The following is an 18,830-nucleotide window of genomic DNA, read 5'->3' on the forward strand; positions in this document are numbered from 1 at the left end:
TCAGAAAGGAATTAACTGATCATTCACAGCATTTACTGTCCATGGCATCTCACTGTGTGAAAATTCATATACAGTATTTTTTTTGCCTATGAATCAACAGTGACATGAGTCACAACAGTCTTAAATGTGATTGGAACTCACTCAGAAGTAATAAAGGTGCATATATGTTCATTGTCTAAGCTCATGTCAGCAATTGACACTTGTACTGTTCTAAAGATCATAATACTGGGAAAATATTCCTAAGCATTGCCTCACAATGCACCTTAAATCTAATTTCATGGAAATAAGTACAATCCCTCTGCTTCCTACAGACACTTTCTTGACCTCATTGATGTTATAAAAATATTCCAAATTATCAGGCATGTAGCCATTGAGATAAGATTTCCAAAGTTATTTCTCTTCAACCTTTACAGCAGACAGCACAGAGAACTTATACATGTTCAGTTTGAATTGGATCAAATCTAGGGTTTCTGATTGTTCAAAACCATAGACTCCTTGGGGGTGGCAGGGTGGCTCAGTGGTTAGCACTGCAGCCTCACAGCACCAGGGACCCAGGTTCAATTCCAGCCTCAGGCAACTGTGTGGAATTTGCACATTCTCTCTGTGTCTATATGGATTTCCTCCAGGTGTTCCAGTTTCCTCCCACAGTCCAAAGATGTGCAGGCTGGGTGGATCAGCCATGCTAAATTGCCTGTAGTGTTCAGGGGTGTGTGGGTTATAGGAGGATGGGTCTGGGTGGGATGCTTCAAGGGGCAGCATGGATTCATTGGGCCAAAGGGCCTGTTTCCACACTGTAGGGAATCTAATCTTTCAGTCCCCCTGGAGGCTTTTCTGTAAATATGATGAAAATAATCTGGAGGCAACACATCCCTCACCTTCCTGGACCTCTCAGTCTCCATCTCAGGTAAGCAGCTAGAAGCTGATTTCCATTTCAAGCCCACTGACTCCCACAGCTACCTAGAATACACCTCCTCCCACCCACCTTCCTGCAATAATTCCATCCCCTATTCACAATTCCTCCACCTCCGCCGCATCTGCTCCCAGGATGAGGCATTCCACTCCCGCACATCCCAGATGTCCACGTTCTTCCAGGACCGCAACTTGCCCCCCACAGTGGTCGAGAACGCCCTTGACCGCATTTCCCGCAACACATCCCTCACACCCCACCCCCGCCACAACCGGCCCCAGAGGATCCCCCTCATTCTCACATACCACCCTACCAACCTCCGGACACAACGCATCATCCTCCGACACTTCTGCCATCCACAATCCGACCCCACCACCCAAGACATTTTTCCATCCCCACCCTTGTCTACCTTCCAGAGAGACCACTCTCTCCGTGACTCCCTTGTCCTCTCCACACTCCCCTCCAACCCCACCACACCCAGCACCTTCCCCTGCAACCGCAGGAAGTGCTACACTTGCCCCCACACCTCCTCCCTCACCCCTATCCCAGGCCCCAAGATGACGTTCCATATCAAGCAGATGTGCACCTGCACATCTGCCAATGTGGTATACTGCATCCACTGTACACGGTGTGGCTTCCTCTACAAAGGGGGACCAAGCGGAGGCTTGGAGACCGCTTTGCAGAACACCTCCACTCGGTTCGCAACAAACAACTGCACCTCCCAGTCACGAACCATTTTAACACCCCCTCCCATTCCTCAGACGAAATGTCCATTATGGGCCTCCTGCAGTGCCACAATGATGCCACCCGAAGGTTGCAAAATCAGCAACTCATATTCTGCTTGGGAACCCTGCAGCCCAATGGTATCAATGTGGAATTCACAAGCTTCAAAATCTCTCCTTCCCCCACTGTATCCCAAAACCAGCCCAGTTCTTCCCCTCCCCCCACTGCATCACTAAACCAGCCCAGCTCAACCCCTCCTCCCACTGCATCCCAAACCAGCCCAGCCTGTCTCCGCTTCCCTAACCTGTTCTTCCTCTCACCCATCCATTCCTCCCACCTCAAGCCGCACCTCCATTTCCTACATACCACCTCATCCCACCTCCTTGACCTGTCCGTCTTCCCTGGACTGACCTATCCCCTCCCTACCTCCTCACCTATACTCTCCTCTCTAACTATCTTCTTTTCTCTCCATCTTCGGTCTGCCTCCCCCTCTCTCCCTATTTATTCCAGAACCCTCTCCCCATCCCCCTCTCTGATGAAGGGTCTAGGCCCGAAACGTCAGCTTTTGTGCTCCTGAGATGCTGCTTGGCATGCTGTGTTCATCCAGCTCCACACTTTGTTATCTTGGATTCTTCAGCATCTGCAGTTCCCATTATCAATGAAAATAATCTGAACTGTTTGTGCAGGAATAATGAGAAAAAACAAACTTTGCATAGTATCACAAAAATTTATTTAAAATATCTTAAAATACTGCATTGGAAAAGCTTTTGTTTTACAGAGGTTTTGTGTTGACATTCTGCATGGTTGAGATTAAATTACAATATAAAAAAATGCTGTCAGAGACATGGCCCCATATTTCACTTCAAATAAATAGGATCTTATATCTGTAAAGGATGAGATTGATAAAAATAAATAAATAACTTAACTATAATAAATACTTTGCCTAATAAGTTTCTTTAATGCATAGAGATGCATAGCATCCAACATGGCTGGCTTGCGCTCAAAACATCTGTTTGAACCATGTGTTCATGTGAGCGAATTGGTTGATGGCCTTTTACTTTAATGTTTCTCATAAACCATTCACTTCAATGGAATTGTTTTAAAAAAAACAAAAAAATCCTCTTTTGTTGAGTGCTAGCTGATAGCTATTTCAAAGTCTTTGCATTATAGTGATAATTTCAGAGTTTCAGTTTTGGATGCTACATTTAACCTGTTTCACCTGCGCAGGTTTTGTTTGATTGATGTACCGAAGTACAGTGAAAAGTGATGTTTATGAGCAAAATGGCCAAATATAAAATGGTGCGCTGTCCGTGAAACTGCAATGATATAGAAATGTGCCAAAAGACTACTTCACCCAACAGACTCTTTAAATGCACTAATGTGAAGACATAAGTCTGTTATCAGTTTTTTAACCGGCATGTGACTCTGGTCCATCAATGGCTCAATGTTTCACTTGTTGATAGTGAGTAGCAAGGTGGCATACATTGGTTTTTAGTGCCTGTTTGATGGTTATGGTGTGGTTGGATAAGGCTCTCATCCCCGTCACCCAATCATGAAATGCTGTCAACGTCCCAATTTTGCCACCCACCAAAAAGCAAAAACCATTAAAACTGGAAAACTACAATTCATTTCCAAGTGTTACTGTATTTTTAAAAAATATTTTGTTTTCCTCTGGGCAGTGAAAGCTGTCAAGCAGAGGTAAGGTGTTTCTAAATGGAAAAGTGAGTGACTATGAGCAAAAGTGAGACAGACACCCAAACTCCCTTTATACATCCACTCTCAGACAGATGGGGGAACTGAAATGGCTGTCTAGCCACAATGATGGAGAGGGGAGAAATCATTAAATGAAAAAAAAATTGCAGTCATATTTTCAAAAACATCAGTAAATAAGACATCCCTTTAGTAAATATCACGACAAGAACCAGTGATACAAATTACACTCATGCACTAAACAGATTTGTTATTAAAATCATAAGGGGTGAAATTCCATTTCAGCAGCAATGCAAGACATAAATAGTGAATTGACCAGATGCTCTGCCTGATTTCACTTACAACAAGAAAATTTGGTCAGACTATGCAACAGGCAGCCATTCCCTGATTTCATAGTTGTGTTAACAACAGCACATATTGCAAGTCAGAAGGAATTTTATCTGCTTCAGTTCTATAAAAGCCACTGAATTGGAATTCAGCACTTATTTTGAAATCAGAGATTTCCCCATCAGTATCATATTCAACTTAAACTGAAAACTGATCAAGCTGCCTTATTTCGTGGTCAGACTACTGAATTAAATGCCAGTCTTTGGACCTTTGTATTTTTTCCTTTGATCCACTCAGGCTGCCATATCATTTAATTTTAAAGTGAATAGAAATTCCACTGTCTCTATCATAGCTGCATTGACTTATTTAAAATGCAGAAATGCTCTAGGCCAAGAATTACTTAAGGGACTTTGTTGTCAAAGTTTCTCTGAGTAGCCTGCTTTGCAACATATACATTCTGAACTGTTATTCTGTTAATATAGTACTTAATACTCAGTCACAGAGCAGCATTGAGGTGTTCACATACACAACATGACATTTGTATCTTAGTGATATGCGTTTTGCAATGCATTCTTTTGAGGGAGAAGACTGTAGGGATTCTATGATGTGATTCATCCTATGACTAATAAATGCTCTCATTAAATAAACAAATACTAGCATAGTGGTAGTGGAAAAAATTGTTGCTTGCTTTTGTTCTTTTCATCCTCATTCAATTATTCTATTTGACCATACAGACCTATTTGCTTTCGGGAAGGGAAATATCACTGGAACAGCTCCAGGATCTTTATGTTTTCTTTGTGAGCATATTGTATTGTTTTTCTGCTTGATGTTCAAGGAATTTTGTAGTATTCAGAGTTGCTGTTTCATATGCCTGGACTGATCTCTGCAAATGACTCATTACATGTGACATATTCATATGTTTCTGAGAGACATAAGATATGATATAAATGCAAGCATTACTTTTCCCACTCTCAAACTTAACAAAACTATCATCTACAGACTATTTCTCTTTGATTAGATACACCATAGATGATACTTATGTGGCAAAGAAAAAGGTTTGAAAATCAATATTGTTAAATGGCAGGCTATTTATATGGTCCATTGACTACCTTCAACTTATTAAGAGTTCTATAGCATTGAATTTAATCATACCATTATAGGTGGTTCTGTTTTCAGTGGCACAGGCCCTAAGCTCCATGTCACAAACCAGCTCTTTTCAAACGAATATATGAATTATTACAAGTGGAATGGAGATCTTCTCAGTGTCATATTCCCATATCAGAGACGATATGCAACAATACTCTTGAAAAGGATTAATTCTACAACTGGTCACTGCCAATTTTAGTACTGGGCGTGAAATGATTATGCTTATTTTTAGATCTGGATTGCACATTGCCATGCTAACTATTTGGTTCCAAAGAGTGAATATGAATCCAACTAAGGTACAATATCAAATTTTCACAAGTTGCAATTAACAGAACAAAATAAGAATGACAGGAATTTTTCCACTGGCGCAGTCGTGAGGCCTGTTGAGAAAAAAAGGCACTGAAGACTTACAAGTAGATAAGAAAAAGAAATTGTTTTTAAACTTTCATATAGTCTCAGCAGGTATGAAATTCTTAGGTGGCAACTGATGTCACAATGTTTTCTTTGAAGAATAGTAAGTCTATTCAATGGAATGTAAAAGGACAACTTAACAAATTTTTTTTTTATGTTTGATCCCAGATTTATTATAAGCATAGTTAATATAGGTTTGAAGCTCTTTAGAACTCCTAATAGGTTTCTGCCAGTTATTTGTCCTCACTTCAACACAACCCCTGGGGGCAAGATTAATTTCCACATTATCCCCTAAGATCTTTCTGAGAGCAAGCAATTAATGTAGTTGGGTGATTTGTGTAATATCTATTAAGAACTAGACTCAGACCAAGTAATTTCATTATAAGTAAATAAAAGGAGAAGAGTCAACTAAAACACCATCCATAATGAAAAAAAATGACCCAGAGATGATTGATCATCTACAACAGCAAGGTATTATGTGACAGCGTACTGCCATGGTTTATAGGTGACATTACAACAATTAGATTAGCAGAAGGTTTCAAGGGTCGCTTTGTAACCTGCTGTTATTTTGCAAGATATGTAACTTTAAATAGAATTAAGGTGAGAGGCTGATTACAGCATAGGTCAAGGGAGATGTGTAATCTAAAGGCAAAAGAACAGTAAACAAGATAGGGAGGCAATAAATAAAGTTAGGAGGTATACTTGGAAAACTTCTAAGACTTAGCTTAAGCTCAATGCAAAACACCCGTGTGCTCCATTAACCACACATTCCTCTGAAATATACTGAATTTAAAACACACCCAAGAATCAGACAAGAGAAGACTGAGGTTAAAATGCCTTGAATTATTGTCCTTAGCAGATCTGTGGGGGCTCAAAACAGACCATTGGTTGTTACTTTGGAGAAGACCAGAAGATATTATTGTGACAGAGATAGCTGAGAAGCAAAACGTAAAAGAATTCAGGATGAGCACTATTGGTGTAAGGTATATCAGGACATTAATAAGCTTTTGCTTATTAAAGTTTCACAGTATGCTGGTTGTCCATAAACATACTGACTCTGCTCCTGCATGGATACAAATCACTGTGGCTCATATTGTGAACAAAGCAAGATTAATATTATGTTTAGAAGCTGGCATGCAAACTAAATGTATGCTTGAAACCCTTAATAGTCTTCTTTAGCAGATATAAGTATTAGCTGTTAATAAAATTGCTTAGGTATATGAATTTTTTCATTTCTCATTTAAGCTAGCTTTCTCCATTTTTACTTGAAAGCAAATTTGATAAACTGTTTTGTAAGGGATCTAACAAACTGATTATTATTTGAAAATTCATACATACATTATTTCAGCAATACTTGATAAAAGGGGACAAATGGCAGATTTAGCTCCTTCAACAATCCACTATGTAGTATCAGAGCACTAGTCAGTGTAATAATAGTTTAGAACATACTCTTTTAAGTATTTTACCAGGTATCATGATTTCATGAAAAGGCAGTCTATAACTGAACTTTGCCCTGTTCCAATTAAAAATGATTGAAGTTTCCATATGTGAACATGATATAACTTGAAGAGAATGATCCTGACTAAAACCAGTATTCAGTTTCAGTTATTTTGTAGATGCACCACATACCTTGCAATATGTTTCAATATGTGCGCCATTTCTACCTTTGATGAACTGCATCATCGTTTCAATGAAAGAAAACCATACACATAAGATAATGTTGGAAAAAGATAATAGTAAATCAATGAATGAACGGCATTAAGATGTCTCTCCATATGCATGAGATGCAGTGTTACAGAATTCAGATCACCGTATGGAAATGGCTCCAAACTCTCTTCATTGAATAGTTTCCAATATGCACAGTGAGGTCTTTGAATATTTTTAGAGAATTAATAGGGTCTCTAATCTCTTAACAAGTGGGACAGGAATGAAGACTAAATAAACAACAACCAGGGAGCTTCAGTTCTATGTTGTATAAATACTTATACACACATGCGTATATATCCATTCTGGTTAAAAAGAAATATTAATGAGTATACAAGGTTGAGATCCAAACAAGACAAAGCTTGGGAGGATGGGAAACAAAAAATTGTTCTGGAACATTCTCAATTTCTCTGAGATAATGCCATATATTTTTTGCTGTGAATTGCTGATGTTTTACTTTGCAATTTCATGTGATTTTTCTCAGTTAAGAACTTTGAAAGCCCTGAAAAATCTTCCTTTTGAGAGTTCAGCATTGTCTCACAGAGGTAATCATGCTTTCTCCACTTTCGGTATTCATTGCATTCCATTAAAATAAATGTCGCACATTGATATAGCTGAAGCAAATTTGCTTTTTCCAGATAAAATTTAACTGCTCTTCCATTTCTGGGATTGTGTTGTGAATCCTCGTTGACGAAGCAAACGATTTTGACTACAAGATATTTGTTGAAAAAAATACTCTTTCTCGGAGGATAATTCCATGTCATTTCTTTTGAAGAACATTTTAAAAGCTCCATGTATCTTTACTGTGACTTTTTCATATTCCATTCGAAAACTGTACATTGATATGTTTATTTCTGAAGAGCTTCATGGCATTCTTCCAAGAAAAACATTATGCAGAACTTTTTAGTGGTCATACTATACTCCGCACAATATAAAACTTGGTGTATCCCTCTGAACAGAACAAATCCAGTGCATTCCTGTCATCTTAACACGGAGAAATCTTGGCAGTATTTTCACCTGAGGAATGACATGTACTGTTATATTTTACTGTATTGTCTGTAAAGAGCTAGGAACTGATTAGCTGGGAACCAATTATGGTGTGCAAGGGTTCCATAGGCCACAAACACAGCTACATTAGACAGTCATGTGACAATGTACAAAGACACCGGCCTAAAATAGTCATCTTATTAGACAGCATTAAAAACAAAGGGTTTTAACTTTTCAAGTCTTAAGTGATTATTTCTAACATATGAGAACCAGAAGACATAAAATCTTGAGAGTAAATGCCTGTAAGTAAACACAAAACATTTTAAGTTAATTTCGTGTGAACCAGGAACATTGACTCAAATTAGTGCCAAGGAGAGAAGGAAAAACTGAGTGTACCGCATGAAAATGAAAAATTGGAATGTTGACTGTACAGCAATGAATTCCCAGCCACTGCCTGTAATGAGCTGGAATTCTGATGATGTCATGAAGGCATTTGGGAAAATGAAATAAAAGTTAAATACTGCGGACGTTGGAGATCTGAAATAAATAAAAAAAGAAGATGCTAGAGAAATTCAACAGGTCTAGCAGCATCAGTGGAGAGAGAAAGAGAATTAACATTTCAAGTCTTACATGCCTATTTTGCAGTTCCGAAGAAAAATCATATCGGACTTGAAACATTAATCCCCTCTCTCCACAAATGCTGCCAGACCTGCTGAGCTTCTCCAGCATTTCCTCTTTTCCTATTAAACAAAAGTGCAGATTGGCATTCACTGGTTTCCTAAAAGGCACTAGGAATGAAAAGTGGGATCATCTACACCCTTCTATGAGCAGGAAATAATGAATTATATTTGTGTTAAATAGCTGGGAGCTTACTAAACAGGACAACATGATTCAGCACCCATCTCTAAACAAATTCAAATCATTAGATCTCCCAGCATGAATTTCAAGGCCCCAGGCTGGAGATAGGTGAGCCTATTGGCAACTTTGCAACAAGATTCAAAAATTCAGGCAGAAAATGTAAGCCCAAAAATACACACAAAAGGCTGATGGATCAATTAATTTGTATGCCGCACATCTTGAAGTACAGAAACTGTTAATCAAAAAGAATCTAATCTTCAGTTAAGTCTAGAGAAAGATAGCATAATCAGTGTAGTGATACAGCCAGAGAAGATTGTATTAAAAAACACATACGTAGTATCTGAGGGCAATCACATGAATTCACAGATGGAAGGAAATGTTAAAATGTTAAGCTCTTCAGAAATATGATCCACATATGGATCAAACTGCAGAGCTGTTGGAAAGGTCAATCACTGGGAAAAGATCTGCCGAACAAATGAAGGGGGTGATAAATAAGTTACCCAAGCCAGTGCAACAGGGAAATTGTATAGGGAGAAAAAACATCCAAACTCTGGAAGATACCAGTGAGTTTGAGAACATGTCAGACATAGAAACTATACAACGGCATAAAATATCTGAATATGACATTTGTCAGAGAAACAGAATTCGTACTATAATTCAGATCAGGAGAGGATGAGAAATAAGGTGACAATCATAAACCTGAGTTGATCATAAACCTGAGTTGAATTGCATCATCTTTCACAGACTACATGAGATAATTCCTGAAAATTTGTAACAAAACATTTATCCAAAAAAGGCATTCTGAAAGTGAACAACATCATGTCAACAGCATATGAGGGTATGTGATTCAGCAGGTAAGAACAACCTGAATCAAAGGGACGCACAAAATGTTAGCTATTTGTTTCATGACACTGAAACAGATGGTTTTGCTATCCTGGAGTTGCACAGTTATGAAGGGCTGCGGATTAGCTCAGTGAACCTCAGCTGAAGGAGAAAGCACTGATGGTTCAAAATAGTACACCTAAGATAAAGCATCTCTGCTCAGATGCAAAGAAGTTCAGGTACAAATGTATCCAGTATGTTTTGATAAATGGTAGGGTGCTTTGAAGTTTTGGAGTATCACATTGCCTATGACTTAGAGATGAAACCAGTGATTCATTGCCACTCATGAATTACTCATGGAACTAAAAGTAAATCTAAAAAGAGAGCTCCATTTAATGGGAACAAAGAAAGTGATGACTGATTGGATGAATTCCATCATGGTGAAAGAGAAGTAAAATGAACAGCTAAGAATTTGCCTATAACCCTATGATCTTAACCAATCCATAAAGAGGGATCACTAAAATAAAAGCAAAATACTGCACCTAACCCGAGCCCTAATGCACCCTGACCCATTCTTGGGTTGCTGGAAATCTGAAACACACAGAAAATGCTGGAGAAACTCAGCATGTCTGGCGATAATGGAGAAGAGAAAAACAGAATTAATGTTTCAAGTCCACTGTGACTCTTCTTTAGTACAAGTGGGATGACCACACCATTCCAACACTGAAAGAGATCCCATCAGCGTTACCCAAGGCAAAACCTTTCAAGAGGTTTTAGAACCTGAAGCTGAAAATGGAATTGTTGCTGTTGGCAACATTCAATAAACCCCTCGAATGGTGTAAATTCCTCAGATACCTTTAATGTTAAAGTAAGCCAGAATGAGTTCCAGGAGAAAGTAAACAAAACCTATAAGGAATGCAAAGGTGCAGTCAGCAAAGCAGTTAATATCCAGATGCATGGTGGAGTTGAGAAAGATCATGAAAGCCATCTACATCAGGAAAGTTGAGACTAAGTTAAATGCAGATAAATGCATTGCGGAAGTGACAGAATGCCACTTCTACCCACTGACAGAACTAAGTCAAATCCTGAAAGTACAATGACTACTTCTGGGATGGAAGCCCCAAGAGATAAAAGAGAGTTATGAAGTTTCATTGGCTTGCTCCTTCACACCACAAATGTTAGAACAGACAGCAAACCTGCAGGAGCTAATGACAGGTGATGCAGTTTATCAATGGTCAGAACCACATGACAGGAGTTTCAACAAACTCAAAATGCTAATCTTCCAGGAGACAAAGTCTGTCAAACAACAACAGAAAGAAAACTGTCACTCTGCAACTGGATGCTTCTATAAAAGGACAGGGAACAGCTCTGGTACAAGAGGAAAAGCCCACGGTATTCAGGTCCAAAGCCCCAACCTCAGCTGAATCCTGTCTGCCAACAAAAAGAGTTTTGGCTTTTATGTTTGGATGTCAGAAGTTCTGTACATTTCTCTACGGGAGAAACTTCATAGTGGAGCGTGATCACTGCCTGCTGGAGCAGATCCACATGATACATTTGTGTATCACACCAACAAGAATTCAGAGGTAACTCATGAGGCTTGTTACAAATTCACTCTGAAATTCAAGCCAGGAAGAGATAAACTGCTTCCACAAACCCTATCTCAGTTGTTGCCATGCGGGAGCCGGAGATAGAAAATCGAGTTAGAAAGATTCATCATCGAGTGAATGTAGCATGACTTAAACTGAGTCAAATCAGAGAGGCTCCAGCTACAGATACTGTCTCAGGAAGTGGTCCAGAGATGGTCTGATAAGATGCAGCAAGCACAGCCAGTAAAGTGTCATTACTGCCCAGTCAAAGAAGACATCTTACCGTAAAATAGATCTCTACTAACTGGATCATACTCAAAACAATGCAGGAAGGGCTTCTCCAGGAGACTCATGAAGACCACATGGGAATGGAGAAGTGTAAACCCAAAGCCAGATGAACTGTGCACTGGACAGGCACGTACAAAGGCATTGAAAATATGATATCTACATTCCAACGTAGGCCAAAAATGAAGGAACACATGGCAGAGGTGGCTAGTAAAGTATTACACAGACTGTGGCATACCATAGGAGCTAATTTGTTCACATGCAATTAAGAATGGTACCTTAGAGTCACACACTACTATTCAAAGTTACCTTTAATACAGAAGGTGAAAGACTTGAGAATCACAACAACCATTTCTGCAGTATCAGTTCTGTCTGCTGAGCAGGGAATTCCAGAAATATTAATAAACAACACTCAAATACAGCTCACATCCAGAGAATTTAAGGAATTTACCGAAGAGCATGGGTTCAACATCATCACCTAATCACTATTCTTCCCTCAAGAAAATGGGTTGACAGAATGCCATATTTCGACTGTGAAAATAATCCCTATGAAATAATGAGAGACCCAAACTGTGCCTTATTGCCACTCCAACCCTAAACCCTCCAGATAACAGCTGCAGAGTTATGAAATTGAAGACTGCTTTGCCAAGCAAACTATATTCCCAAGGAGAAAGTGAGTCAACATCTCACTGAAGCACAGAAATAGGAGGTCAACACTTCAACAAATATGCCAAATCTCTACCTGAGCTGTTGAAAGGACAAACTACATGTACGAGTCCAATCATGAAAGCCCAGAGTCCAGGAAAAGCTATTGCCAAAACTGAGACCCCCACAGTCATATATAATTGAGACCAAAACAGTAAGCAAGTGAGAAGAAAACAGTTCTTATTCAATCTACCATGGAGCTGGAAAAATGAAAAATATTGTCAACAACAACACTGAAAAAAATCACAAACCGATGGGATAATATTAGCAACAGCAAGCATAATCCTGCAACACCAGAAGCAATGCTCACAACATTACCTGTGCAGCATGCCAACTCACCACTGAGTACAATGAATGCCAAGCCTACAAGAAAGAGACACAACATCTTACCACCTGGGTGATGACATGTATTATAAAATATGCTACAGCAATAGGGGCATTACATTTTAAAGAAAGACGGCTCTTCTATATTGTTGTGTTGTCTGTGAATAGCAAGGAACCAATTAGCTGGGAACATTTGGTATGTAAGTGTAGCATGGGAGCCATATTCATGGCTGCATTGGAAAGTCATGTGATATGTAGCAGGTCTAATGCAACTTTTGTTACCAGCAGCATGGCAATCTGTTTTAAACACAAAAAGCTCCAACTTTTCCAAGTCAAAATTTGATTATTTCCAAAATTTTGGAACCCTCGGAGGCATACTACATCCTTCTGAGCTGTTAAAAGCCTGAAGTTACCATTAATCTTTAGACCAGAAAACAAATTCAACGTCAAATTCTTTTTGGTTGATTTGTAAGTTTCAGCAAAGGACCAGCACTGATCAGAACTAAGTCTGGCTCACGGTCCAACTGAAAAATCAGTTACCCTTTGGCTCAATCAAGTTGAAGTACAGGACATAGCAATCCACCCCTTCCCTCCTGCACACCCACCCTCATACCCCTACCCCTCCTAATGCTCAAATATCAACACCACCTTGTTATCTTTGAAAAAAAGTGTTGTACAGACTTTTTACCTTGCCTAGGTCATTGTTCCTCAAAGTGAATGCATAGTCCATAGTGACATGGCTCATCATCCCTGACACATGCATTCAACTGCAGAGAGATTCGTGACCCTCTGCCACTGGTTTTGCAAATCCAGAAAGGCTACATCTTCGTACTTGCTTGGTCTGCAGCATGGATGATTGATCACTATCTCATCAGTATGAGAAAGAATTCCATTTTTATTTAACAGTTTGGACAGTGTTAGGTCATAATTTGACCGGTACCGTGGACAGTTTCCACTGCAATATTTAAAAAGTACGATCTCATCTGATTTATAACCAAGCCCCAGGTCTTCAACTCTGAGCCTCAAGGTATTGATATGGCATTCACTTTTATTCTTTTTCATTCTCCTAGATCCTCTCCGTCTGTTTCTCCGTGAGGTCTTTGCTCGTTCTTTGCCTTTATGTGAACGGCCTGATGATCGTTCATAGCGGCTTCGCACATCCTCTGCAAATTCGCCCAGTCTGTTTAACATTGCAGTCTGATCTGTAAAAAGGAGAATTTTAAAATAATACAGAACTATGACTTTTCCATTTAAAATTACAGTGTAGACATACTTACCAATTGAATTTGTTTAATTGATGCATGTTTGTAGCAAATCAATTCCTCTGTAACAATGATTAACGTTGCATTGTATGTAAGTTACATAATTTACCTGGGTAAACAAAATCCCTCCCAAAATCTTAAGAGTCTGTGCTCTCCACCATGCTTTGTTATGCACACTTGGGTTCACATGAGGTCTATAAAGAGCCAAGGGCAGGAGCTGCCATCAATGCATGGGGATATTATGAGTTGGTGAACGATGATAGGGTGTAAGGTTTGAGAGCTACTTTGCCTAAAATATAACCAAATAACCTGGACAAAGTGCCAGAGCCCTGGAGTAGGACGTATAATCAGCCCAACTCAGCACTCAATTGTTCTATAACCACCATCAATCTGCTTCTAGGGTCAGCATGCCTGCCTGTATTACATCCCTATTCCCTCGAGCAGAGGTAGAACATAAAGGAACACTTTGTACTCAAACTACCTGTCTTGGTTATGAAAACCCAGCCCAATTAAACACTTCAAAGATGTTCTGTCAGTTCCAAGTATTTCCAGCATTTGCTGTTTTTATTTAAAATATAATTGTGTTAGATCCGCGTGCAGTAACAAACTCAAATCCTAAGAACGCTACTACAAATGAGGCTGTCACCAAAGAAAAATTGTAACTTTTGGAATAATCACACTGTCTCTTTGACAAACACTGCTTCCTTAGCTACTCGGTTGAATTTGGCTGACAGTATTCTAAATCTTCTCCTATGCTAATTTTCCTCTTTTTTTTAATGTGTCTTATCTCTCATTTCCCTTAGGCTGAATGTTTCACATCTAGAGGGAAAAATATCTAATTTGTTCTAGGGTTCCTAAAAATACTGCCCAGGTTTGTTTCTCTGAGGCACTCAGAAGCAGTGGAAGGATGACAAACCCTCAGATTTTAACTCCATGCTTGTGCTGTATACAAGTGTTAATACTTCCGACTCTGTTTGACTGTCAGTAAAATGTAATTCAGTCATCAGTTAGCATTAGCCAGTACCCTTCCATTCATAGAAACTAGAACAAAGAAATAATGTGCAGATATGACTGGAAGCCAAATACTTGCAAATGCTTAAAATATAGTCCATAGTGATGTGGCCCATCATCCCTGACATATGCATTCAACTGCGGGGGGATTTGTGACCCTTTGCCACTGGTTTTACAAATCCAGAAAAGCTACATTTCGTACTTGCTTGGTCTGCAACATGGATGATTGATCACTATCTCATCAGAAGAAGAAGGAATCAGTGGAACTCACTTAAACTGCAGATGCTAGAATCCAAGGTAGACAAACAGAAGGCTGGAAGAACACAGCAATCCAGGCAGCATCTGGAGAAAAGGAGCTGTCAGCATTTCAGGTATTACCCTTCTTCAGGGCAGTCAGAACAATCCTGATGAAGGGTTATACCCGAAACGTTGACTGCTTCTTTCCTATAAGAATGTTAGTTCAAATCTGCTGTTATCATTAACCATTTTATGACCTGTGGTTTCCTCAATTATTTGTATACCCATGGTTATCGTTTCCTATTTTGCCTCATGATTTTAACACGATAGATGAGCCCATCCATTTAAAAAATAGCTTGCTACAGACGCCAACTTGCATAATTACCGCATGTTAAAAATTATTCCTTCGCACTCCATTGATGATAGTCGATGATGGACAAGTCATTTTTTACAACACTTTTATCGAAGTGTTTTGCCCCACTCTCAAAATATAACCCTTGCTTCATTATTATGGCATGTTTTAGACAGGATTGACAATCTGCCAAAGTGGCTTTGTGTAAATAATTGGAAAACATAACGAAAGAAAAAGATTAAATGATGCTTCAGGCTATGTTATAGGATGTCATACCCGAGTATCTCAAAAACACAGGTATGTTTGTGAACAAAGTGTGAAGCTGGATGAACACAGGAGGCCTAACAGCATCTCAGGAGCACAAAAGCTGACGTTTCGGGCCTAGACCCTCCATCAGAGAGGGGGTTGGGGAGAGGGTTCTGAAATAAATAGGAAGAGAGGGGGAGGTGGACCGAAGAAGGATAGAAAAGAAGATAGGTGGAGAGGAGAGTGTTGGTGGGGAGGTGGGGAGGGGATAGGTCAGTCCGGGGAGTACAGATAGGTCAAGGATTTGGGATGAGGTTAGTAGGTGGGAAATGGAGGTGCGGCTTGAGGTAGGAGGAGGGGATAGGTGAGAGGAAGAATAGGTTAGGGAGGTGGGGACGAGCTGGGCTGGTTTTGGGATGCAGTGGGGGGAGGGGAAGAACTGGGCTGGTTTTGGGATGCAGTGGGGCAAGGGGAGATTTTGAAACTGGTAAAGTCCACATTGATACCATTGGGCTGCAGGGATCCCAAGCAGAATATGAGTTGCTGTTCCTACAACCTTCGGGTGGCACCATTGTGGCACGGCAGGAGGCCCATGATGGACATGTCGTCTAAGGAATGGGAGGGGGAGTTAAAATAGTTCGCAACTGGGAGGTGCAGTTGTTTATTGCGAACCGAGCGGAAGCATTCTGCAAAGCGGTCCCCAAGCCTCCGCTTGGCTTCCTCAATGTAGAGGAAGCCACACCGGGTACAGTGGATACAGTATACCACATTGGCAGATGCGCAGGTGAACATCTGCTTAATATGGAGAGTCATCTTGGGGCCTGGGATGGGGGTGAGGGAGGAGGTGTGGGGGCAAGTGTAGCACTTCCTGCAGTTGCAGGCGAAGGTGCCGGGTGTGGTGGGGTTGGAGGGGAGTGTGGAGCGAACAAGGGAGTCACGGAGAGAGTGGGCTCTCCGGAAGGCAGACAAGGTTGAGGATGGAAAACTGTCTTAGGTGGTGGGGTCGGATTGTAGATGGCGGAAGTATCGGAGGATGATGCATTGTATCCGGATGTTGGTGGGGTGGTATGTGAGGATGAGGGGGATTCTCTTAGGGCGGTTATTGCGGAGGCGGAGCGTGAGAAATGTGTTGCGGACAATGCGGGAGACACGGTCAAGGGCGTGCTCAACCACTGCGGGGAGGAAGTTGCGGTCCTTGAAGAATGCAGCCATCTGGGATGTGCGGGAGTGGAATGCCTCATCCTAGGAGCAGATGCGGCGGAGGTGAAGGAATTGGGAATAGGGGATGGAATCTTTGCAGAAGGGTGGGTGGGAGGAGGTGTATTCTAGGTAGCTGTGGGAGTCGGTGGGCTTGAAATGGACATCAGTGTCTAGTTGGTTGCCTGAGATGGGGACAGAGAGGTTCAGGAAGGTGAGGGATGTGTTGGAGATGGCCCAGGTGAACTTGATGTTGGGGTGGAAGGTGTTGGTGAAGTGGATGAACTGTTCGAGCTCCTCTTGGGAGCAAGACGCGGCGCCGATACAGTCATCAATGTAACGGAGGAAGAGCCGGGGTTTGGGGCCAGTGTAGGTGCGGAAGAGGGACTGTTCCACGTAACCTACAAAGAGGCAGGCATGGCCTGGGCCCATGCGGGCACCCATGGCCACCCCCTTTGTCTGTAGGAAGTGGGACGAATCGAAAGAGAAGTTGTTGAGGGTGAGGACGAGTTCGGCTAGGCGGATGAGGGTGTCGGTGGAGGGGGACTGGTTGGGCCTGCGGGACAGGAAGAAGCGGAGGCCATCTGCATGAGGAATGCAGGTGTATAGGGACTGGACATCCATGGTGAAAATGAGGTGTTGGGGGCCAGGGAATTGGAAGTTCTGGAGGAGGTGGAGGGTGTGGGTGGTGTCACGGATGTAGGTGGGGAGTTCCTGGATCAAGGGGGAGAAAATGGATTCCAGATAGGTGGAGATGAGTTCTGTGGAGCAGGCGGAGACAATAGGTCAACCAGGGCAGGCGGTTTTGTGGATTTTGGGAAGGAGATGGAAGTGGGCGGTGCAGGGTTGGGGAACAATGAGGTTGGAGGCTGTGAGTGGGAGGTCACCTGAGGTGATGAGGTCATGGATGGTTTTGGAGATGATGGTATGTTTGTGAACAGTTAGCACAGTGTTAGGAACTGTATTATGCAAGAACAAAAACAGAAATTGCTGGAAAAGCTCAGGTGTGGCAGCATCTGTGGAAAGAAATCAGAGGTAATGGTTCAGGTCGAGTGACCGTTCCTCACAACCTTATGCAAGACCTGGTGAGTTTCTGAGTTCTTTGTTTTTATTTTGTGTTAGGATAAATTGTGATGCAAGATTAATCAGGATGTTTCCAAAGTGTGCAGAATCTAATTACGTAAAGAGTGACCAAACATCCTTGCACTGGAAAAGAGAAGAATAGATGAAAACACAACAGTGTTTTAAAATGAAAAGTGGGAAAAAATAAGGAATTCGACACTGTTGAAGTATAAATTCTTTTTAAGCTAGAGAATACGCACAAGACTAGACAACAATTTTCCGAGCAACAAGCCAACATTGACAGGCTGCAATAAATTGAGAGATTAGAAAAAAAGTTCTTCCTAGAGACTGTGAGTTAAATAGAAATGGTATGGATGCTGTAGAAAGTATAGAAAGGGGGCAGGTGTAAGAGAGGAGGGGAAGTGGCATTTTTGATTAGGGATGACATTAAGGTGGTACTTAGGGAGGATATTCTGGGCAGCACGTCCTGGGAAGTTATTTGGGTGGAACTGAGAAATCAGAAAGTGAGGGTTACCGTCTTGGTTTTGTACTATATACCTCCAATAGTTAGCGGGAAATTGAGAAACAAATTTGTAAGAAGATCTTAGTTACCTGTGAGGATGGTTATGGGAGGGAATTTAAACTTTCCAAACATAGGCTGGGACTACCATAGTGTTAACGGCTTAAATGGAGAGGAATTTGTTAAGCGTGCACAAGAACATTTTCCGATTCAGGATGTGGATGTACCCACTAAAGAAGGTGCAAAACCTGTGTGCATTTTAAGTCTCCTTTCATGAGGATAAATGCTCTTCCTCTCAAGGGAGTGCAGCAAAGGTCTACCAGGCTGATTCTGGGGATGGTGGGTCTGACATATGAGGAGAGATTGACTAGGTTTGGGTTGTTTTCACTGGAGTTCAGGAATGGGAGGATCTCATAGAGACTTATAAAATTCTAACAGGACTGGACAG

The 18,830-nt window shown here is 41.0% G+C and overlaps 1 protein-coding gene across 1 annotated transcript in view; it reads right to left on the reverse strand.

The window, feature by feature from the left end:
* Nucleotides 1-2,343: 2,343 nt before the first annotated feature.
* LOC125456050 (uncharacterized) overlaps nt 2,344-18,830 on the reverse strand; it is a 122,325-nt gene continuing 105,838 nt past the window's right edge. Inside the window, exons 4-5 of the mRNA XM_059647691.1 lie at nt 13,184-13,697; nt 2,344-7,945 (exon numbers count right to left, since the gene is read on the reverse strand). Of these exons, the coding sequence (XP_059503674.1) occupies nt 13,240-13,697 (458 nt within the window). The 3' untranslated portion in view covers nt 2,344-7,945; nt 13,184-13,239. The remainder of the gene's footprint in view (nt 7,946-13,183; nt 13,698-18,830) is intronic.

Source organism: Stegostoma tigrinum, chromosome 8 (genome assembly GCF_030684315.1).
Source record: "Stegostoma tigrinum isolate sSteTig4 chromosome 8, sSteTig4.hap1, whole genome shotgun sequence".
NCBI lineage: Eukaryota > Metazoa > Chordata > Chondrichthyes > Orectolobiformes > Stegostomatidae > Stegostoma > Stegostoma tigrinum.